The following is a 24,653-nucleotide window of genomic DNA, read 5'->3' on the forward strand; positions in this document are numbered from 1 at the left end:
GGAAAAAGGATTAAAAATAATCTATTTCAATCTCAGCAGTTTTACCTTTGCTTTGAATGTTCAGTAGTTGACCATCATTTTATTTGTGTGTATTTGGAGTGGTTAGTTGTTGATTAGCTCTTACTACTGTTACGAACCTGTAATAAAATCTGGAATAATATTCTTTTAAGTTCCTGGACTTGTAAAGAAACCTCGCAAAGTAATTCCTGAAGTTACCCCACCACCAAAAGAAGAAGTTGTTTTGAAAAGAGGTATAGTAGCTTGTAGCGGTATAAAAGCCCAGCATATTAACATTGCTCAGTGTATTCCCCTAAATAACATTGCTTTGTATGGTGTGAAAAATTACATGAACAAAGTACTACTTCATGTATGTGTATTGGGGAAAGAGTTTATAGCTGCAGAGATGAAGCAAGAGTATCCCAAAGTCTAACAAATCCAAAGGATGTATGCTGAAAACAGGCAAGACACTGAAAACTGCTTCCCTATTATAGTTTTCTTCTGTTTTCCTGTTCCATGTAAAGCTTATGGAAAATTTCCACTGTCTTCAGCTTGTGGACACTTAAATATTTTCCAGCAATAGTGTAAATGTTCTTAAAAATCACATAAGTAAAACTGTATTCTCTTTTATGGTTTTCTTAAAAGTACTGCACCATTCCCAAGGGTTAGTTGGACGGTTGGACATCAGTCCTGTTTTCTGCAAAGTCTGGGGTCTTATGAATTACTTCGTGCTCAGTTACTGCTTAAAAAATAGGTAGCACTAATTCCCATTATCTTTGAAATATGGGCAGGGATCATTATTCATGCCCATGTACCTTGCAGCTCACCTTCTAATTTCAGACAGTCTAGTAAAACATAATGTTCATTTTTCTGACATGTCTCATCAGATGCCCAAAATGAATATCTGAGAGGACAATTATAAGTAAAATGAAAAACAGTCACAATAAAAATTTTTCTCCAAACACAACAAATTATTTAGCCTTCTTCCGTCACTGATGTCAATAGGAGTTTAATCCATAATCCTCTGTTTTGTCCCCTAAAATTGCCTGTAACTTCAGTTATTAAGGCATGATTATGTACACTAATTCATCATTCAAATGTTCTACATGACATTTTTGGCAGAAGAAGGCAAGGGACTGACAGGTCATTCAAATATTCTATACAGGCACTTGTCTGCTAACCAGAGCTTCAAAGAATAAATCCAATATTTACTCAATGTAGATGCAAAAATACATTAAGAACAGTTCCTAAAATGTATTGAAAAGCAAGCATTAGGAAACTGAAGTGATGTTATTTAATCTAACACAGTTTTAATCTCATACTGGTTATGAGTTTGTAGATTAAAAATAACTTGACATGAAATGTCATTAACTAACCTACTTTATGCATATACGTGTGAATAGATCATGTTATTTTTTAAATCTCAGTATTATAATATCTTTTACTGTTTTTCCAAAATATATACACACCATATCTTTTCCATGAAGGTTCTACAATAAGAAATTTTATTCTATCATAGGCAGTTAACACTCACATCTTTTCTCTCAGAGGGAGTGGTCTTAAATAAGCATCTTTTTGCTCTAGATGACTTTGAATTTTAAAATGCTTTCATAATAGTATCTTACTAAGTATTTTATGTGCTTAGTTCTTTATTGTTGTTTACATATGTTTAGTCTTCTGTCCTGCTCACTATACTATTCTTTTGTTTATCTGTGCTTTAAAAACTGAAATTCCTTTTCTTTTAAAGTTCTTAAAAAGAAGCCAGAAGAGGAAGAAATTAAACCAGAGAAAGAACCTAAGCCTGAAGTTAAACCAGTACCTACACCAGTAGAAAAAATTAAGAAACCTGAAGGTATTAGTTTTCATTCAAATCTATCTGCTAAAACATAATGCCAAAAATAAATAAAAAATAAAAAATAAATAAATCCCACAATATTCTCTGAAATTCAGAGTTCAAAATTCTCTGATTTTTTAAATTCATATTTTAATGGGTGGCTGTTATGAACCTAATTGTGTGAATTAAAGCTTTGCTGGAAGCATATCCAAATTTGTCATCCACATTTCCATATTTGGATCTGGTTTCTGCATCATGTGATTACTTCTCATCTTCACTGTGTATAGTAGAGAACTTTACAAGTAATTTATAACACTGATAAAAATATAACTATGGTGAAATAGTTAATCCAAATATTCTTTAGCTAAGGTCTTGCAAATATTTGTCCTTTTGCCCCCTTAGTGTTTCTATTCAAGTCCTTGTCTTAAAGATAGATTACAAAATTACAAAAATCTAAAACTCAAAGTCTAAAAGGAATGAAAACTGTTAAATATATTAGAGAAATTTGTATTTGGGGATGCAAGATGTTTCAAAATATCTTACAAAATAATATTTTAAAGTCCCAGAAGTTCCTAAGAAGAAAATTGAGATACCTGTCATAAAAAAGGAGGAGAAACATGTGCCTGAACCACCAAAAGGTACAGATGCATGGTGCTGTATACCTTATTGCAGCAACTAAATTATATTCCTTGCTGCATTTCATGCTATATTATACATATGCATAATATGCATAATATGCATTACTGTCATCCAGTCTGTCTGTGACATAAACTGATTAACCACTTTGCATTCTTCTGGATTTCTTTTTGTCTTTGATTCTTCAGTGCTTGAAAAATTCATCTTTTTTTCCCTCCCCCCCTCCCCCCCACATTGTATCTGGCATTACAAGAATTCATCCCAAGTAAATTTCTTGCTTTTTGGCTAAATAAGATACAAATTCTGTCTTCTATTAACTTTCTCTGTAGTGTTGCTTCTAACTTTAATATTCAATGAGATTTTAAAACATGAACATTAACCTATTTGTAATCATTGTGTTTGAAATGCCAGAACCTAAGCAAGCAGTTATCCCAGTTCCTGGGCCTGAATCTAAGCCTGCAGTAGGTAAGTCTTCTTTAGTCATGAATACCAATGTAGCCTTTCCTGTGTATCTTTTTTATTTTCCATTCAGAACTTTAAATTCAGAGACTTCTGGTTAAAAGGACATTAAAAATACATCTTAGCTTTAGTACTATAAAGGCTGGAACATTCGTACATTCTGCAGACCATCTTAGAGAACACGGTGCCTAAACCAAAATTATTTATTGAAATAAATAAATGAAAATAAATAAATGAGAACTCCTTTTTTTTTTTTTTTTTCCTACAGCTTTAAAATCTCCAAAACCAGTAGCAGAACCAACGCCAGCTATTACTACTCCAGTGACAGTCCCTGTGGTTGGAAAGAAAGCAGGTATTTATGTTAGTTCTATTCTATTCATAGGGTTTTTCTCTCTTAGATACATAAACACCTTCAAGATAAAGAGAATTACAAGCTGTACAAACATACAACTCATTCATTACTAGGAGATTTGATATCCTATCCCAGGATCGTGTTATTCTTGATACTGCCACCTAATGTAAAAGAAGCTTGTGTCTGTGAGAAACCATTGAGATAAATCTGTACTCTTGTTTCTGGATAGTTAAATGTTTGTTTTTATTAATTGTCAAAAATTAATATGAAACTATGAAATTTGTGTTTTCTGTTGATTCCTTTATGCAGTTCTGTGTTTTGATGTATGTCTTATGACTCACATCTTAAGTTTTCTGTGTAGCAAATGAAGGTTTACACATAATTCTAAACAATTCATGCATTATTTGTTTTTCTGTTTTGATTGTTATTGAAATCATGAGGAACAGTAGCAGTAATCTTGAAAAACTAGAGTATTGCTAGTTTCCTATTATATGGTTAGGATCCTAGGTTGTATCCACTGTGGAAAAAAGAGTCCTTTTTCCTGGAAGCACTCCAAGTCTGAAGTCTGTCAATAGAGCTGATGTACATGCTGCTTGCCCATCATTCAGAGAGCCTTATCTTAAAGCACAGCTCAGACCTTGGGCACTTGAGAAGCCCGCTCATGAATGTCTCATGGTCATTGATTTGGTGATGTAGCCAGACCTGCAGGGGTACCACTGAACCATTTTATATAGAAGGCCATGTCTTAGAGAACCATTATTTTCTGGTACTTTCAACTTAGATTGGATTTGGATTGGCATACTAGTGGGATGATGCTCTGCACCATAACAGAGGTTTACTTAGGTCTGTTTGTCTGTGCCTTTCTTATCTTTTCTGTGTGTGTGTTGCGTTGTAAATTTTGTGTTATATGAAGATAGTGTTCTATGTTCACTTTATTTCAGGTATAGCTGGAAATTTTGTCTTAAAATTTATGATGCTTATTCTTATGGATTTTAACTCTCTAAATTACCTGTGAAACCTTTGTAGCTGCAGAAAAGCCTGATGCACCATCTGTACTAAAGCATAAAGGTAAAATGCCCCCAGTGGAAGAAGACAAGAGTGAGTCAATTTTGTTAAAGAAGATTTCAGTTGAGAAACACATACATGTCAAAGAGAGAGTAAGTCCTAAGGAGACAGTTCTGGATGTTCAAATGGTAGAGCCACTTGAGTTGAAAATCTCACTGGAAACAGCTGATGGAATACTGAAGCTAGAGAGAGATGATCAAGCGGCTCTTAAATATTTTGTGCTGGCTCCTGAAGGAGGGGAGCCAGAAATGACACAAACAGATTCAAGAAAAACTCCTACCCCTACAGGTGAGAAAAGAGAAGTTACGATAGATCACATTATTTATGAAAAGGATGAACCACTACTACCTGATGGGGAATTAAAGTTGATCTATATGTCATCTGAATATGAGGAAAGTGATTCCAGAGAAGAAAAGGGGGGTGGAACTAAATTGTCTGTTCATAAGAAACATGCTATAGAGAGAGTCTCTGACAAGTCTAGGGTTCTTCAGGAAAGAAAGATTCCTGTGCATGAAAAAGGAGAGGAAACTGAGTCAACTTCTGTACCTAAATGTATACTCAGAGAGCCTTATGAGCCTGGAGACCAGAAAAGACTAAGAAAAGGGAGAAAATCAAAAATAAGTTTGCAGCCTGAGGAATCTCCCATTAAGGATGAAACTTTGTTTGTAAAGAGTATCACAGAAACAAAAATAACTGAAATTCCTCTGATTAGAAGTGAGGAGAGAGGAGGATTTACTCTAGAGAAATCTGAAGTTCCTCTTCAAGAATCCATGAAAGACAGTGACATACAGAAGAAAACTCAACAGATGAAATATGGTACTACAGTAGCTGAAATTCCTATTGATGAGATTCTTAGTAAAGAAGCAAATAAAATGAAAACTATTCAAGAGGATGAGAAAATGGACCTTACATCAGCAGAACCATATTCCTTAGAACTATATTCCTTAGAACTGTTGAATAAGACTACTGGGCCAGCATTGAAAAAAGGTGTTGATCTAGAATACCCCACTGAAGAAGAGGAGATTCCCAGAGAAAAATTTTACAGAATCTTTGAACAGTCTATTCCTAAGCCACAAGTAGTGGAAATGAAACCAGGAGCTAAATATTCTGCACAGGAAGGAGAACCGACTGAAGTACATTATGCAGAGGGTTCAGAAATATTGACTGAGAAAGCACTACTAAGTGATAGAAAAATCGGCAAGAAGAAAACATCAGGGAATGAAGACAAAACTACTTTCAGCACCCACTTAAAAGACAAATTTAGACAGTCAAATGCCCATGAAAAGTTGCCTGTGGAGAAAGAATTTGATACAGTGATTACAGGAGGAGGAATAGAAGGCGAAGTTTCCATAGGAGAACATGAAAAGGGAGTCACAGATGAAATAGCTGACAGAACTGAGTCCGTAAAGAAAGCTCTTATTCAGCCACCAAAAAGCCAAGATAAAAACCAATTCCATAAAGTTCATACCTCTCCAGATGACAGTGAAGAAGCTCCAGCCCTTAAAGGCAGCAAAGCTAAAACTGAAGAAGAGAAAGACTCTTTGACTGTGGAAGAAGTGAAGATTTCTAGAAGACAGCTTCAAGGTACAGAACCTACTTCAGATGAAAAAACAGCAGCTAAAAATGGCATTAGAAAAAGCACATCTCTTAGCAAGAAAAAACAGAAGGAAAACCTTCCAGACAAAATACCATCAAGCAAAGGAATCTCTGCAAGTGAAACAATCACTCACTCCTCAAGCATAGGTAAGATAATCACTCCGAAGAATGTAAGAAAGAAGGAGTACTGGAAATCAGAACCCACTCACATGAATGAGCAGGCCGGTAGCCTTTTAAGTGAGGGCAGGAATTTGGATGCACCTGGAGAATCACATGAATTTCTGGACGTTCCTGCAAAGTCTCATGCAAAGCGAGGTGAGGAAGACTGCTGCCAAATTCTCCCACAAAGTGCTCTTACTATTTGCTTCAAGAGAAAATACCATTTTCCATTGTGATGTTTGTTTCTCTTCTTTAACACCATTCACATTTCCATCCAGTGTATTAGCTGGCTGCATTGGCATTCAGCCACTCTTGATATGTTTGTCTTACTCTATGTATGTATATCCATGTAGTTTATGTTCGTTGTCTGAGCTTTACATTTTTGTAAGACAGCATAAATCATGTTACATGCCATTATCTCCTCAGAAAAACTAAACCATTTCTCCTAGTATTCATTTTTCCATCCACTGCAATAAAATCTGTCCTGCATTTCATTCACATCATTCTGACATTAAAAGTATATTTTATATTTCCTTTCACAAAATGATGATGAGAAGCAGTATAGTGGGTGAAATATTTTCAAAAGTTTTAGATGTGTCATCACAATTTGGGCAACTGATGGAAATTATGAGAATGTCACATTGTACCAAAACATATATTTAATTTTTACAACTTATATTTTTGTTGTCTTCATTAGTAAAAGCGTGTGTTTTTCTCAATTAAAATGTATTTTTTAATAGATACTTGAACTACTGTGGTTGATGGGTGAGTATTGATCAAGAGTTTAATTGTGAGAAAAGTGTCAGGGAATGGCAGAATTTTACAAAATAAGGGACAATACTGAGGAACTAGGAGTTTCTAAGCTGCCTTTCAGTCCCCATTGCTGAATATATGGCTTTTCCACCCTTGAAGATACTGAACTTACCATTCAGATATAGACTGTATAAGCTGTATAGACATATATGTACGTCTATATCTTCCTTCCCTTGTATGTGTATATAACTAAAAAAAGATAAAATCTGATATGTAAAAAAATAAAATAAAATAAAAAATGCTTGTCTTAATTTTCATATGTAAGTCTATTAAACTCCATTCCTAATGCTATTGCTGTTCTGCTTCAGAGGCCAAGCCATCAAAAGAAGAAACTCCGAAGGGTATCAGCCCAGTCAAAGGTAAAAGTTGTTATGTGATGGAGAATGGCTGTTAACCTTCTGTGCTTGTTTCAATAGCTAGACATTATGAGAATATTAGATAGGTCCAGAGTCAGATATAGTATGTATGTAGTTAGAGGTTGTGCAGCCTCCCAGCACAGCTTCATCATGTAAGCAAGGCAATGCATTCCCCTTCAGGGCACAACTAGTCCACTCGGGGCAAAGAAAAGACAGTGGGAGAACTACTCCACCTCCTTTGAAATTCATAAAAATCAAATAATTTTTATGTTTAAGTTTAAGCACAGTTTAAACACAGTTTCCCTCAAAATACCTATCCCTTCAGATTCAAGACATAAATGCATGATTCTGTTCTCCCGTGTTTTGATCTCAGTAGATGAGATTTGGTAATCAGGCATAAATTTTTGAAAGATTACATAGTAAAACTTGGTCAGCACAATTGTACTGAGACCCAATTATTTCAGTTCAGGTAATATAAGTCAAAAATTTAATATTACTTGCTAGCTCTGTTGAAATTCTATTAAAGGGTCCAGCAACACTCTGAAATGCATCAGTGAAATAGGTGGGTCACAAACCCATTCCAGTTTGGCTCTGCAGAATACTTACAATAAAAGCAGTAAATCAGGGTTAGATTATTAATTTCTGCATCTGAATTACAGCCAAGAAGACACCTTCACCAGCAGATGCAGAAAGAAGGAAACTCAGGCCCGGCAGTGGTGGTGAAAAACCTCCTGAAGAGCCTCCATTCACTTACCAACTTAAGGCTGTACCACTGAAGTTTGTCAAGGAGATGAAAGATATAGTCCTGACAGAAGCAGAGTCTGTTGGGTCTTCTGCAATCTTTGAAGTCCTTATTTCACCATCCACTGCAATTACCAGCTGGATGAAAGATGGAAGTAACATCCGAGAGAGCCCAAAGCACAAGTTTATCGCAGATGGAAAAGATAGGAAGCTGCATATTATTGATGTCCAGCTATCAGATGCTGGTGAATATACTTGTGTGTTACGACTGGGTAACAAAGAGAAGACCTCTACAGCCAAACTCATTGTAGAAGGTAATCCCTGTTTCAGATCTGTCAATAATTTAAAGGCTAGCTACTCCTAAAGCTAGTAATATGTTACATTCTGAATTTACAGTGATTGTTAGATGCATTCTTTAATTTTCATTGATCACTACACAATTTGATTTAATATGTAAGATATTCTGCATGACACATTCTGTGTACAAATGAGACAAATCAAAACATTGTGTTTCCCACAGAACTCCCAGTGCGGTTTGTGAAAACACTTGAAGAAGAAGTCACTGTGATTAAAGGCCAGCCACTGTACTTGACCTGTGAGCTTAATAAAGAAAGAAGTGTGGTTTGGAGAAAGGATGGGAAGATCATCAAAGACAAGCCTGGGAAATTTGCTCTGGGTATTATTGGTTTGTCGCATTCCCTCACCATCACTGATTCAGATGATGCTGATACCGGCACCTATACTGTTACTGTGGAAGACTCTGAGTTGTCATGCTCATCTTGTGTTAAGGTAGTAGGTAAGAAATCAAAATCAGGTTCTCCTTTCTCTGTGGGATATTGGGGCTGTTTTAAAATTAGTATTTTCCACATAGCATTACAATATAAAATGGCAGATAACATTTTACAGATATTAAAAGCTTGTTTTAATATCAAATCTCTAAGTTCTGTTTCTTCTATTTTATTTATATTAAAATTCCATTAACCTGTATCTTGTGTAACTTTTTATGCAGAAGTGATAAGAGACTGGTTAGTAAAGCCTATAAGAGACCAGCATGTGAAACCAAAAGGAACAGCTACTTTCACCTGTGATATTGTCAAGGATACACCAAACATTAAGTGGTTTAAAGGAGATGAGGAAATTCCTGCTGAACCAACCGATAAGACAGAAATCTTGAAAGAAGGAAATAAAATTTTCCTGAAAATCAAGAATGCTGGCCCTGCTGATATTGGAGAATATTCAGTGGAAGTTGAAGGTCGCAGATACCCAGCTAAACTAACCCTTGGGGGTAAGGAACCTTTTATTTGATTTATATTCAAAAATGAAAAGTCAAAATTCAAAAATCTCTAAACAAACAGGGGAAAAAAAAAAAAAAAAAGGGTAACGACTTCCTATAAAGTTCTATCAAAATTTGCCCTAATTATTTATGTGCTAATTTGTATATTCTAGAACGTGAAGTTGAACTTCTGAAGCCATTAGAGGATGTCACAGTTTATGAGAAAGAAACAGCAAACTTTGATACAGAAATATCTGAGGAAGATATTCCTGGTGAATGGAAGCTGAAAGGTGAAACCCTGAGGCCCTCACCCGTAAGCATCCTTGATTTAACATAGTTTACTTAAAATTAAACACTGTGATCAGGTTCGCTTCAGTCATTGTGGTATGATCTTTGCAGGCATGCCATTTTTACTCAGTCCAGAATGTAGAAAGTTTAAACATTTTGGTTATTAAAAAAAATGTTTATTGAAATAAGAGTTATGTACCTTAAAGGCAATTTTTTTGAACTGTTTTGTTTTCTCACAGAATTACTGCATTTTATTATGACAATAATAAAAACATCTTACGTAGATTGCAGAGGACCATACTGACATTTAAAAAAAACTCTGGAAGGCTGAAGAAATGTGCTCTTTTTTATTATTATTATAATTTTTGAGTTAAATGTGTTACTTTTAACCTTTGAATAAGTTCGGTCTTCTTTCTGACTGACTCATTACTGTGTATCAAATATTTACAGAATTGCTTTATTAAAAATGTATAGCAGCAAGGAATCTGCATTTATTTACCAAAGTTTGTCATCCCTGCAGACATGTGAAATCAAAGCTGAAGGAGGGAAACGCTTCCTAACCTTGCACAAAGTCAAGTTAGACCAAGCTGGTGAAGTCCTTTACCAAGCACTTAACGCAGTTACTACAGCTATCCTGACAGTGAAAGGTACAATGCAGCATGAAATGGAGTACAACATCAACTTAAAAAGTGTTCACTTTGAGTATGTTACAAACTACATGTTCCATTTTGTTTCCAGAAATCGAACTGGACTTTGCTGTTCCCCTAAAAGATGTCACTGTCCCTGAGAGACGCCAAGCAAGGTTTGAATGTGTCCTTACCAGGGAAGCCAATGTTATATGGTCTAAGGGCACTGATATACTGAAAATTGGAGAAAAATTCGACATCATTGCAGATGGAAAGAAACATATTCTTGTAATCAATGATTCTCAGTTTGATGATGAGGGAGAATACACTGCTGAAGTTGATGGCAAGAAGAGCACAGCAAGATTGTTTGTGGAAGGCAAGTATCTTATGACGTACAAATCAACAGATAATAAATATGTAAATAAGTATCTTTTAAAATCACATTAGCCTTTTTTAGCGGTACTTACATATGCCTTCTTTCTATGCTATAGGTGTGAGGTTGAAGTTCATTTCACCTCTACAGGATCAAACAGTGAAAGAAGGAGAAACAGCTCACTTTCAGTTTGAGCTTTCTCATGAAGACATGCCAGTGAAATGGTACAAAAATGATAAGAGACTCCACACAAGCAGAACAGTCGTAATTACTTCAGAAGGCAAAGTTCATAAACTAGAAATGAGAGAAGTAACACTTGATGATATCTCTGAAATAAAGGCTGTAGTCAAGGACTTGAACACACAAGCAAACCTCAAAGTCTTAGGTAATTATGGAAACAATATAAAACACACTATAGCATAAGTATAAGCAATGTTAATAAGTGGAGCGTGACAAAATATTGATCTTTTAGTAAATTTATATTACTAATTTAATGTTTCATATCCAATATGCCTTTTGTAGAGGCTGATCCATACTTCACTGTGAAATTACAAGACTACAGTGCTGTGGAGAAAGATGATATTACACTGGAGTGTGAGCTTAGCAAAGATGTTCCAGTAAAATGGTACAAAGATGGTGAAGAACTAGTTGCTTCAAACAGAATTTCCATAAAAACAGATGGTTTGCGCCGTATCCTAACGATTAAGAAGGCTGCAGAGAGTGATAAGGGTGTTTATGAGTGTGACTGTGGAACAGACAAGACAAATGCTAATGTTGGCGTTGAGCGTAAGTCATCATGCCTTGGCTAAGGGAAAGTACTGAAACCTTTGTTAAACATTGTAGGCAAACAGACACTCTATAGAGTACAGCAGCAAAAAAATGTGCCTTTAGAAAACATGTTGTTATGATGAGTAGTTGAAATATCTAAATTTACAATTGTCAAATATATTTATGAGAAGAGACAATATATCTTAAGATATATAAATGGCTGTTTTAATGACAGCAATGGTCGTTTTTTTCCCTATGTCCATTTACAGTCAAGAAAACAAAATCAATTTATTTAACTGTAACATATAAGTGAATTACATGGAAAAATATTCTTACTGAAGCTAACTGAACTTTCAGACATATTACAGAAGGAGGTTATATACTGCCCAAACTTGAACTTTTTAAAAAAAGAAGTTAGATACTTATTGGTGATAGTATATGAATTTCCTAAAGAAGGGATAATAAGAGAGCTGAAATCCTTTCCAGTCATGCATTTCTGTGTTACAGAATGAATAAATAGATGTGAACTTTTTTTTTTTTTCTTTTAGCTCGCTTAATTAAAGTGGAACGCCCACTGTATGGAGTGGAAGTATTTGTTGGTGAAACAGCACGTTTTGAAATTGAAATTTCTGAGCCTGATGTCCATCCTATATGGAAGTTGAAGGGAGAGACCCTAACACCTTCACCTGTGAGACTGCTGCTCTATTTTTAGATTATAATTCACACTAGAAAAACATATTTGATAATAATGTTTGCTGAGTAGTTTCCTAGAATACTCATATTTTGATGGGTTCTTTTTTCTTTATCACCAGGAGTGTGAAATCATTGAGGATGGGAAGAAGCATATTCTTGTCCTTCATAACTGCAAACTGGATATGACTGGAGAAGTGTCTTTCCAAGCTGCTAATGCTAAAAGCACTGCCAATCTGAAAGTGAAAGGTACAGTATGCACTTTGCCAACATTTCCATGTGTGTCTCAGGGCACTAGAACAAATCTAAGAGCAGAAAGATCTATATAAACCTATTACTGAACTGAAAGTGCTCTTCTTTGATTTCAGAATTGCCTCTCATCTTTATCACTCCACTAAGTGATGTGAAGGTCTTTGAGAAGGATGAGGCCAAGTTTGAATGTGAAGTGTCTAGAGAACCCAAGACTTTCCGTTGGTTAAAAGGAACACAAGAGATCACTCCTGATGAAAGATTTGAAATTATTTCAGATGGAACAAAACATGCTCTGATTATTAAATCTGTTGTGTTTGACGATGAAGCTAAATATATGTTTGAAGCTGAAGATAAGAGAACAAGCGCAAAACTAATTATTGAAGGTTTGTCTGACTTTGCCTTTCTAGGAACGAGTTACACCAAAGTAGTCCTTGAACAGTTTTTACTGGTAGCATTATTATTAATGAAATGTGTTGTTAATATAGGTATTCGCCTGAAATTCATTACTCCTCTCAAGGATATAACAAAAAAGGAGCGAGAAACTGCAGTGTTCACAGTGGAACTCTCACATGAAAATATTCCTGTTGTCTGGTTCAAGAATGACCAGCGACTACATACCAGTAAAGTGGTTTCAATGACAGATGATGGAAAATTTCATACACTCACAATCAAAGATCTTACTATTGATGATACTTCTCAGATTAGAGTGGAAGCTATGGGCAAATCCTCAGAAGCTAAACTCACTGTTCTTGGTAAGCATACCCAAAAGAATTCACATGAAGTATATTATCAGAAGTATTAATGAAAAATGAATAGATCATCAGAAAGTCTTGGGATTTGTTTGATTTGTTTTGTTTATTTTTTTTTGTTTGGTTTGGTTCGGTTTGGGGGTTTGGCCTAAACCTACTTGGTGATTTTTGACAATTTGACAATTTGCTTGTCTTCCTTGGGGCTCCACTTTCCAGAAGGATAATTAAAATCACTTCAAAATTTCATCCAAGTGTGGTGAAAATAGCTATAAAATACTTATATGGTTCTCTGAATATCCTAGAACAGCAAAATCATGTCGTCGATAGCATTAGTAGTACACTGAATTTTTTCTTAGCTATTTGTTGCTTTCTCTTTTTGCAACATAACTATACAATAATTATAAGGACTGTATTTAATCCCCCTTGCAGGGCATAAGCATGAATTGTATCTTATAGTAAGAACCCTTTTCCTTTCTGAAAGATGTAATCTTCATATTAAAAGATGTCTTAACTTTTACTTGCAGAGGGAGACCCTTACTTCACTGGGAAGCTTCAAGATTATACTGCTGTAGAGAAAGATGAAGTGATTTTACAATGTGAAATCAGCAAAGCAGATGCCCCAGTGAAATGGATGAAGGATGGAAAACCAATTACTCCATCAAAGAATGTTGTTATTAAGGCTGATGGTAAAAAGAGAATACTTATCCTCAAGAAAGCTTTGAAGAAAGACATTGGAAAATATATTTGTGATTGTGGTACTGATCAAACCTCTGCTAACCTCAATATTGAAGGTATACTGGGTTGCTATGTCAAAGAGAACTTTTGTATGTTCATTAGCAACTAAGGTAATCAATCATTTTTTTCCCACCTGCCTCCCCAGACAGGGATATTGAAATTATACGTCCGCTATACAGTGTGGAGGTGATTGAGACAGAGACTGCCCGTTTTGATATTGAAATCTCTGAGGAAGGTGTCCATGGCAATTGGAAACTAAAAGGAGAACCCCTGACTGAATCACCTGTAAGCAGATATTTTAAGATGTTTCTTATGTGTGGCTTAACAGATTGCATGGTACTGGGATGTGAAGGAGAAGCAGACAGCTGCAGAAATTAAGTGAAAATTCTTTCTGCTTTCTATTATCATGTGTCTGAAGTGCTAAGGCCACACAGAATTCTCTTAAACGTAATGGCATTTAAGAATTGAAACTTTGGATTTGGTGCATTTACCTTTTGTTTTTTTGAGTTATGTTTGTTTTAGATATATGTGGATGACATTTTCAAACTCTTCACTATTGCTCTAGTAGCTAAAATTTGTTTAAAATGACATGATGCTTAATTAAATATTCTTAAGTCCTAGCTGGTAGGATATGGAAATTAAAAAAATGCTAGAATCATGACTAACTGTAATTTGGCAATGCTTTGATGTTACAGTACTGATGTGAAAAATACACAAAGATAAAAAGTTCCATGAAAATCAGTGTAAGGGTAAAAGAAAAAGACCCTTCTCAAGGAAAAGGGACAACAAAAGCTTAGTATTTCCTATTTCTTCTCAGCCTTCTGACTGGTCTGTATCTGCATATATTGGCTAGCCAATCAGCTAATGCATGCTACCCTCATTAATGCATTGCTTCTTGCCCTTTCTTGTTAAGAGGAAGTAGATTGTATTAGAACAGAGGAGACTGAAAGAAAAGGGCCTAAACTATGGATGAAAATTTAGAGGGCATATTAGGGAGTTTGGGTCTGAGTTTTGTGGAGGAAATAACAGATCCGTAGTATGAAGAGAAGTATGGGCTCTTGTGCTGAGCATGGAAAAGATACTGAAAAAATTTGCTTCACTTTTCTTTTTGAAGGACTGTGAAATCAAAGAAGAAGGCAAAAAACACTTCCTTACACTGTATAATGTACGCTTAGATCAAGCTGGTGGAGTAGATTTCCAAGCAGCAAATGCTAAATCTGGTGCTCACCTTCGAGTGAAACGTAAGTGTCTTTGAAATTACCTAAATGAAAACAAGGTGGAAAAATCTCTATACTATACTCAACCCAGAGCAATTATTTCTAGAACAGCAACTCAAATATTAATTACTCAAGCTGTCTTCTCCTCTTTAAGTTAAGGAATGTTCTCTCTTTCTCTATTTACTTATTTATTTATAATTTATGTAGCTTATTCATATGGGAAAAGAAAAAGTAAGGAGATGGCCTTGAATGCTTCTTCATGGTCTGGCATCATATGCACTTATGAAATCAAAGTATCATAAGCAGAGGCTTTACAGCATTGAAATATCATGTTAACCTGAGAGGATGGGATCACAGTGATATTTGGGGATAGGGTTAAGAATGTGATGGACAGGGACAGACCACATGGTTGAAGACCACTTGTTTCTCACTCCAATCCTAGCCCTCGCTATTTTGGAAAACACATGCCTTATCTAGGCATGCAGGGCTTGGCTGAGAGACAGATGCACAGCAACTTTCCTGCTGACCTTGTTCAATTTAAAGAAACGCGCTCTGCAAATAGGAAATTTTCGGTCACTAGCCCTCCCCCTAAAACCCCAGGGTGGCCCCTTCTATTTAGGGAATTAAACAAGCAGCACTGCGATGTCTGTTTCTCTTGAGGGAAGCCACCATGGAGATTAGTACATAAGGACAGTGGTTCTCTCTTGGGTAGAAGTGACTAATCTGAAAATAATGTTGTCTTCTTACCAAGCTCGAGTAATAGGCTTGCTGAGACCCCTCAAGGATGTAACAGTGACAGCTGGAGAATCAGCAACCTTTGACTGCGAACTCTCTTATGAAGGAATCCCAGTAGAGTGGTTCTTGCAAGGAAAGAAACTGGAGCCCAGTGATAAGGTAAGGAGACTAACCTTTATTTTCCCTCACATTTGTGCCTCCTTCCTCTCTTTCACTTTTCTTCTCCATATTATTTCTCATTTACTTTCTGCCAGTAAAATTACTAAGTCACAAGAATATAATAGTGCTACTGTGTTGAATGGTAAAAATGGTAAATCCTCACTGAATCAGACATGCCTTTTTTTTTTTTTTTTTTTTTTTTTCTTTTTTCCTGGAGAAGTTGGAGGATCTGGAATACTATAAGTTTTTATTGTACAAAGGGAAACTATGACTTAAGTGCCTGATTCTGTGGGAGACTGAGCTACAGAGATACTGAAAGATTATTTTTTTTTCTCAGATTAATTGCAGTAACAGTGAGGGGGGTTTGAAAGGTGCTATCAGGAAATGCTTTTTTTTCTCCTGAATGCTGAGTTGCAGTCCAATTCTGCATATAAGGGGATTAAGAGGATTCAAATTCCATTTCAGGCATTTGTTCTGGCTCTCCAGATAACTTTCTAAACAGATTTGCTTGTCAAGCACTTCTCACTAACTATTTTTAACCCTTCATCAAGTGCTGGCTCTTAGCTTTGAGATCTGGGTAGTCTGGAATGCAGCCAACTTAATATTTAAAGTTAATGGAAGAGGAGATACTATAAAAAGATAAAATTTAAAAAAAAAAAAAAAAAAAAAAGATTTTAAGACTGGTTTTAAGACTTCTTTCTTTTTTCTTTTTTCTTTCTTTTTTTTTTTTTAATATTAGCCCTAAGGGAAGTAATGCAAATTAAAGTATCAGTTGTAAACCTCATACAAAGTAAACTTTAAAGGCATTATGTGACATAGCAAAGTTTAAGAACCTGTAATAATGTGGCTGACAATACTTCAATACATATTTTTTACCTTAAGATATAATTTTAACAGTTTGTTTTCAATTTTGGAAAATAGATCTTTCAAAGCTTCACCAGATTTGCTTAAATTAAACTATTTCCTACAAAAAATAGAATATAGAAATCAGAAAAAAAAAAATCATCAAAGAAGTAGCAAACCTATTACTAGATAGATAGGCAAAACTGAAAATCAACAGAAGAGACATTTAATAAATCAAAGTAATCACTTCTCAGCCTAGCTATAAAAATATGGAAAGGTATTAATCACTACAGTGACTTGTTAGTTATTACTGCCTCACAAGATACTACAAGTTCTATAGTTCTGTATGATGGAACATAATTTTTTTCTTGTCTTTGCTGTCATTTGAATTACATGGAAAAAAAAAAAAAAAAAAGATTTTCCTTCAGCTTACATATACACTCAAAACTGTCATTTGTCTTCACCTGAAATTTTGTGAAGTGGTGTTTATGTAGGAGTACCCTGTTAAAATGCATCATTGCAAAGAATCATGTATTTTAATCATGCAAAGAAAACAAACAAACAAACAAAATATAAACGTTCCTTTACACAGAACCTTCTACCAAAACTTAATAATAGAAAGCGAATTTAGTATTTGAAAAAGGGTATATGGGGAGGGTGCCAAACCCCTTTAAATTTCTCTAAAAGTTTTTACTTTAATGTAGACAGGAATAATACATTTTCCCATAAAGTTATAAACTACTTAATTTGGTGTTTATTAGTACATGTTCAAAATGAACATGATCTCAAGGTTCATTCTGAATTTGATAGTAAACTCAGGTTTTCTAATATAAAGACACAAGTAAAATGTGTGGGAACATGAAATTCCAGCTTCTCGTGAGTGAAAGAACAAAACAGAAATGATTCTCAAAATCCTCACAACATTTGTATCTTGAGATATATCTAGTGTATACAAAAGGAAATAATCCAAACTTCATATAAAAGTAAACAAAAAACCACAGGTAACAATAAATAACAATTAACAATTTCAGTAAATATTCCTCAAATATTTATTCTAGATATTTACGCCGGTATTTTTTTATGTACTTTTTAAGGTTGTCACACGTGCTGAAGGGAGAGTTCACTCACTCACTCTTAGAGATGTCAAGTTAACTGATGCAGGAGAAGTTTCACTGACTGCAAAGGATTTCAGAACTCAAGCAAATCTTTTTGTGAAAGGTAAGTCAGTCATTTTAATTATACCATAGTCTCTATTAATAGTCTGTTCATGATTCACCCTGCAAAAGGACATAATTTGTGTATATTATATGTACACCATATATCAGATTAGGAGGTTCATACATGCAATAGTGGACTGGTAGACAACTTTCATGATTAAAATATCCACTTAGTTAAAATGTTTATGCTTCACAGAAGATCTGGGGAAACAAAGAAGTACTGGAAACATGTCAGATACGGGAGTTGAATTAAGGTTTCCAGGTCTTCACTGAAGATTTGAACATTCAACTGGCCTCAACATGACCCATGAATGCTGGCCAATATATCTCCTCACGGCTTGCTTCTGATTCTTGCATTAGAGTATCTAGAAACCTGAGAGTACAACTATGACACCAGTCAAGTGACATAATATTGGCTAGATTTCTTAGCTGTGTGAAGCTAGGTCAAAAAAACTGCACACGCTTCTAATTTAGCTATTAAAAAAAAAAAAAAAAGTTCCTAAAGTTCAGGATAGAACTTCAGAGTTGCTGAGCTCACATGGCTGTAGTGTGCCTAAAGAAGCTGAGTTGCAATAATGTGATAATGGCTTTGTGATAATGATTTGTGAGTAAAATCTTCTTGGACAAGGAGATCATTGAAACTATTTTTACAGTAAGCTGAAAATGAGTAAATTGGCTGAATTAACTGAGTATTATTAGGGATTAAAATAATAAAAAACTTCAGTAGAGAAGTCTAAGAACATTGTTAATTATTCAGTCAAAAAAAAAAAAAGTTAGTAAACCACATGGGAGAGTTCTGTATTAGCAAAAGGCCGGATAAAATTTGCATCTTTTCTATCGAAAATCTGTCTCCCCCTTTCAGAACCTCCAGTTGAATTTACTAAACCACTCGAGGACCAGACTGTTGAAGAGGAGGCCACTGCAGTACTGGAATGTGAAGTTTCCAGGGAAAATGCAAAAGTGAAATGGTTCAAAAATGGAGAAGAAATTCACAAAACAAAGAAGTATGAAATAATTTCTGATGGCAGGGTCAGAAAACTCATTATCCATGGCTGCACACTGATGACGCAAAAACATACCACCTGTGATGCTAAAGATTTTAAGACATCATGTTTTCTCAATGTAGAACGTGAGTCATTTATGAATTTCTAGAAAACATCTAAGTACTACAGACACTATGTACATTGTCTATGTATATAGATACTATGTACTAGTATCTATGAATAGCAATAAATAATAATATCAAGTGCAGCAATTTATCTTTTTTTTGTTGTTTGTTTGTTTTTGTAGCAATTCGTGTTGAGTTCCTGAAACCACTAACTGACCTTGAAGTAAAAGAAAAAGAATCTGCTCGGTTTGAATGTGAAATTTCTCGTCCAGGTGTTAAGGTCAATAATAATAATTCTTAATCTGAGTAATTCCTTTTACTACACATTGTTGTGTTTTTTGTTTTTGTTTTGTTTTTATTCACAAGTTCATAGTGTTGTTGCAAAACACACACAACTGAAATCTATTGTAAGTAATTAATGTTAATAAGCATGTCAATTTGTTCTAAAACAGGTGAAGTGGTTTAAGGATGGCATTGAAATTAGGAAAGGCAAGAAATACGACATAATTTCCAGAGGCACAGAACACATTCTTGTTATCAGTAAATGTGTCCTTGATGATGAAGCTGAATATGCCTGTGAAGCAAAAACAGCTCGAACTTCTGGCCTACTTACAGTGTTAGGTGAACACAGCTTTTTAATAATCTAATATATAAAGAAGAAATAAATTTATTTTGATGAAAGGTTTTAATTGTTTTTCCAAATTCTTGTTGCAGAGGAAGAGGCTGTTTCACAAAAAATCTTCCTGATCTTGAAGTAAATGAAAATGACACTGTAAAATTGATCTGTGAAATCTCAAAGCCTAATGCTGAAGTTACTTGGTTTAAAGGAGATGAGGAAGTGCCTGATGGTGGTAGATTTGAATACATTTCTGATGGTAGAAAGCGAATTCTTGTCATACGTAATGCTCATCCTGAGGATGCTAGCAAATACACTTGCAAGCTCCCAAGCTCTAGTACAACAGGAAAACTTACTGTACATGGTAAGAGAGTTACTTTTGTGTCTTTGTTTTCTGAAAAAAAAAAAAAAAAAAAAAAAAAGTTCAATAAGAATACACTATTTGGTTTATTCTCTTCATAAATAGAAAGTAAAATGTTTACCTACAAAAATATTTTATTTAAGAAATTGCAGCCGAATTTCTTACCAGACCACAAAACTCGAGGTTCTTGAAGGAGAAAAGCTGAATTTGTGTGTTCAGTATCCAAAGAGGCAATTACAGTACAGTGGCTTTGGGGTGACACAGTTCTGGAGTCTGGTGATAAGTATGACATAATTTCAGATGGCAAAAAGAGGATGCTTGTGATAAAAGACTCTACTCTAGGAGATGCAGGAAAGTATATTGTCATGGTTGGTGAAGCTAAAGCTACAGCACGCTTAACAGTGATTGGTAAGCTTTATTTTATCAACATACAGGTACATATTTTACTGTATTCCTTCTACTACATGATGTCATATTTCTTCTGTTTTCTGAATTTCAGAAAAACTCAGGATTATAACTCCACTTAAGGACCAAGAAGTTAACGAGGGTCAAGAAATTATCTTCAATTGTGAAGTCAATAAAGAAGGTGCCAAAGAGAAATGGTACAAAAATGATGAGGCAATATTTGATAGTGCAAAATATATTATTGTCCAGAAGAATTTAGTTTACACTCTCAGAATCAGGGATGCACAGTTGAAAGATCAAGCTACCTATACTATCTCACTATCAAACCAGAGAGGAGAACAAGTAAAGAGCTCAGCTGCATTAACAGTATTAGGTAAATAGCTTCCACTGTATTAAAGCTGTTTAATCATCCTGTATTCAATTTCACGTAAGGATAATGAGGATATAAATTAATCACATTTTATTTTTTGTCCTAACAGAGGAGGATCTCAGAATTGTTGAGCCCCTTGAAGATATTGAGACCATGGAAAAGAAAACTGTCACATTCTGGTGCAAAGTCAATCGCCTTAATGCAACTCTCAAATGGACAAAGAATGGTGAAGAGATCACTTTCAACAAGCGCATTTTGTATAAAATTGATAAATACAAACACTCTCTCATCATTAAAGACTGTGGCTTTATAGATGAAGGTGAATACACTGTAACTGCTGGACAAGACAAATCTGTTGCAGAGCTTCTCATCACAGAAGCACCAGCAGACTTCATTGAACATCTCCGGGACCAGACCGTCACTGAATTTGATGATGCTGTCTTCACCTGCCAACTTTCCAAGGAGAAAGCTAGTGTGAAATGGTACAGAAATGGCAGAGAAATCAAAGAAGGCAAAAAGTATGCACGTTTTATTATGCTTGTTAATATGCTAAACACACTTGCTTTACTTTGTATCTTTATCTGGGTATTATAATGCTGCTTACTTATTTTCTCCCCATAAAGGTATCAGTTTGAAAAGGATGGAAACCTGCACAGATTAATCATAAAAGACTGTAGACTAGATGATGAGTGTGAATATTCCTGTGGAGTGGATGACAGGAAATCTAGGGCAAGACTTTTTGTTGAAGGTATGTATAAAATTAAATAGGATTAATTTCTTCATTATTTAGTGATAGTAGAAATGATACACTAATACCGTCAAATGAATTGATGTTTATTTCAGAAATCCCTGTTGAGATTATCCGACCACCACAAGATATCTATGAAGCTCCTGGTGCAGATGTCATCTTCATGGCTGAGTTGAACAAAGACGGTGTGGAAGTCAAGTGGCTGAGAAACAACATGATTATTGTTCAAGGTGACAAACATCAGATGATGAGTGAAGGAAAGGTCCATAGGCTGCAGGTGTGCGATATAAAGCCCCGTGACCAAGGGGAATACAGATTTATTGCTAAAGATAAAGAAGCTAGAGCTAAACTTGAATTAGCAGGTAAGTTGCTTTGTATTTATTTGATAAAATTTGAGATCGGAGAATTAACTCTTCAAGTAAAGTTTTTAAAATGAATATGAAATCAGGCTGAGACTAGTGCAAGTCTGTTAAACTGTATGAATTACAATTCAGACAACAAATATTTTTTATTATACCATGCTTGTCCAGCTGTCAAGGAAATTATAGGTCGCTTTTCAGTGTCTACAGTAAAGACCATAAAATGAGCTTACAGGATAAAAAATCTTTTCATTACATCACTGCAGATGAAAATTATTGCATTTCATTAGGTCATTGCAGATGCAATGCAGTATGCAAATTATTTGACCTACTAATTTCAGTCATTTAAGACAATTAGTTCTTCATTTGTCATTTACAGTATCAGACCAATAAAATTAATGGTCAAAAAGCAGCTTCCTCTTCCCTCATTTTATAGGAGAGCACGGTACATAATGTCTGAGTTTCTTGCTCTCTGGAGCAATCCAATAAATATATAAAGGAATTTGTTTAGAATTGACACAACAGTTCCTTTTACTTTTCTGTGTGTGCTTCTTAGACGACTTCACACATATATCATTCTTATAATTTGTAACACTGACTTGTCATATTGATCTTCCTTAGCTGCTCCTAGAATCAAGACCTGGTGATCAAAACCTTGTCGTTGATGTTGGGAAGCCTTTAACTATGACTGTTCCATACGATGCCTACCCAAGAGCAGAAGCAGAATGGTTGAAAGGGGAGGAAGGTCTGCCAACAACAACTGTTGATACAACAACTGACTGTACTACCTTCAAAATTTATGAAGCAAAGAAATCAGATAAGGGAAGGTACAAGATTATACTTCGAAACAAACATGGCCAGGCAGAAGCATTCATCAATGTAGAGGTCATTGGTAAGTGCTCCCATTGTTAAAACCTTGACTACCTTTTTTTAGGCCCAAACAAATAAAAGATGCAATGCTCTAAATTATTGTTGTATGTTTCTTAGATGTTCCAGGTCCAGTTAGAAACTTGGAAGTCACTGAAACTTATGATGGTGAAGTTGGCCTTGCCTGGCAGGAACCAGAAAGTGATGGTGGAAGCAAAATCATTGGCTACGTCATTGAAAGACGTGATATCAAACGTAAGACGTGGATTATGGTCACTGATCGTGCGGAAAATTGTGAATACACAGTTACTGGGCTTCAAAAAGGAGGGGTTGAGTACCTCTTTCGTGTTAGTGCACGGAACCGAGTGGGTACCGGTGAGCCAGTGGAAACAGAGAGACCAGTGGAAGCTAAGAGCAAATTTGGTGAGCAGAAGTTATGAAAAACTCACTGTTTTATGACTGTGAAAAAAAAAAATACAACTCTAGAGAACAGATAGAGAAACACATACCTTGTTTTTTCTTTTTCTTTCTAAAATAAAATTTAGAAGTTCCTGGTCCTCCTCAAAATGTAGAAGTTACTGATGTGAACAGGTTTGGTGCTACACTTACCTGGGAAGTACCTGAGTATGATGGAGGAACTCCAATTACTGGCTACATTATTGAACTGCGTAACAGAGCTTCCATCAAATGGGAGCCAGCTATGACCACTGGAGCTGATGAACTGTCAGCTGTCCTGACTGATGTTGTGGAAAATGAAGAATATTTTTTCAGAGTAAGAGCTCAAAATATGGTTGGAGTTGGCAAACCAAGCCCTGCTACACGTGCAGTAAAAATTATGGACCCCGTTGGTAAGTTCTATTGTGATTGCATTAAAACTTAAGGACATTTTGGCTATTTAAATACTGAGTGTACAGGAATGTTCCCAAAAGCAATCAGAGAAATGGGTGCTGAAAATAATGGGTATAGCTAAACTTCTCCTGACTTTAGTATTTCACAGAATTTCACAGAATTTCTAGGTTGGAAGAGACCTCAAGATCATCAAGTCCAACCTCTGACCTAACACTAACAAGTCCTCCACTACACCATATCACTAAGCTCTACATCTAAACATCTTTTAAAGACCTCCAGGGATGGTGACTCAACCTGGGCAGCCCATTCCAATCCCTAACAACCCTTTCGGTAAAGAAGTTCTTCCTAACATCCAGCCTAAAACTCCCCTGGTGCAACTTTAGCCCATTCCCCCTCGTCCTGTCACCAGGCACGTGGGAGAACAAATCAACCCCCACCTTGCTACAGCCTCTTTAAGGTACCTGTAGAGAGCAATAAGGTTGCCCCTGAGCCTCCTTTTCTCCAGGCTGAACAGGCCCAGCTCCCTCAGCTGCTCCTCGTAGGACTTGTTCTCCAGACCCCTCACCAGCTTCATCGCTCTTCTCTGGACTCGCTCAGGCACCTCGATGTCCTTCTTGTAGCGAGGGGCCCAAAACTGAACACAGTACTCAAGGTGCGGCCTCACCAGAGCTGAGTACAGGGGGACAATCACTTCCCTAGCCCTGCTGGCCACACTGCTTCTTATACAATCCAGGATGCTGTTGGCCTTCTTGGCCACCTGAGCACACTGCTGGCTCATATTCAGCCGACTATCAACCATCACTCTTAGGTCCTTCTCTGCCTGGCAGCTCTCCAACCACTCATCTCCCAGCCTGTAGCTCTGCTTGGGGTTATTGCGCCCCAGGTGCAGGACCCGGCACTTGGCCTTGTTGAACTTCATGCAGTTGACCTCAGCCCATCGGTCCAGCCTATCCAGATCCTCCTGCAGAGCCTTCCTACCCTCGAGCAGATCGACATGCGCACCTAACTTGGTGTCATCTGCAAACTTACTGAGGGTG

At 35.9% G+C, this 24,653-nt stretch overlaps 1 protein-coding gene across 1 annotated transcript in view; it reads left to right on the forward strand.

Moving 5' to 3' along the window:
* Positions 1-24,653, forward strand: part of LOC116490632 (titin-like) — a 244,166-nt gene that overhangs the window by 134,778 nt on the left and 84,735 nt on the right. The window contains 37 exon segments of the mRNA XM_032190013.1: positions 171-251; positions 1,745-1,849; positions 2,392-2,469; positions 2,879-2,932; positions 3,195-3,278; positions 7,220-7,276; positions 7,927-8,322; positions 8,529-8,804; positions 9,018-9,293; positions 9,455-9,594; positions 10,090-10,216; positions 10,308-10,571; positions 10,687-10,953; positions 11,091-11,354; positions 11,885-12,024; positions 12,149-12,275; positions 12,395-12,661; positions 12,764-13,030; positions 13,552-13,818; positions 13,908-14,047; positions 14,877-15,003; positions 15,731-15,873; positions 17,811-17,934; positions 18,796-19,062; positions 19,224-19,321; positions 19,494-19,671; positions 19,764-20,021; positions 20,162-20,210; positions 20,212-20,426; positions 20,518-20,796; positions 20,903-21,311; positions 21,417-21,541; positions 21,637-21,903; positions 22,522-22,541; positions 22,543-22,792; positions 22,888-23,190; positions 23,313-23,615. Coding sequence (XP_032045904.1) covers positions 171-251; positions 1,745-1,849; positions 2,392-2,469; positions 2,879-2,932; positions 3,195-3,278; positions 7,220-7,276; positions 7,927-8,322; positions 8,529-8,804; positions 9,018-9,293; positions 9,455-9,594; positions 10,090-10,216; positions 10,308-10,571; positions 10,687-10,953; positions 11,091-11,354; positions 11,885-12,024; positions 12,149-12,275; positions 12,395-12,661; positions 12,764-13,030; positions 13,552-13,818; positions 13,908-14,047; positions 14,877-15,003; positions 15,731-15,873; positions 17,811-17,934; positions 18,796-19,062; positions 19,224-19,321; positions 19,494-19,671; positions 19,764-20,021; positions 20,162-20,210; positions 20,212-20,426; positions 20,518-20,796; positions 20,903-21,311; positions 21,417-21,541; positions 21,637-21,903; positions 22,522-22,541; positions 22,543-22,792; positions 22,888-23,190; positions 23,313-23,615 — 7,092 coding nt within the window.

The sequence above is a fragment of the Aythya fuligula genome, chromosome 6, assembly GCF_009819795.1.
Source record: "Aythya fuligula isolate bAytFul2 chromosome 6, bAytFul2.pri, whole genome shotgun sequence".
NCBI lineage: Eukaryota > Metazoa > Chordata > Aves > Anseriformes > Anatidae > Aythya > Aythya fuligula.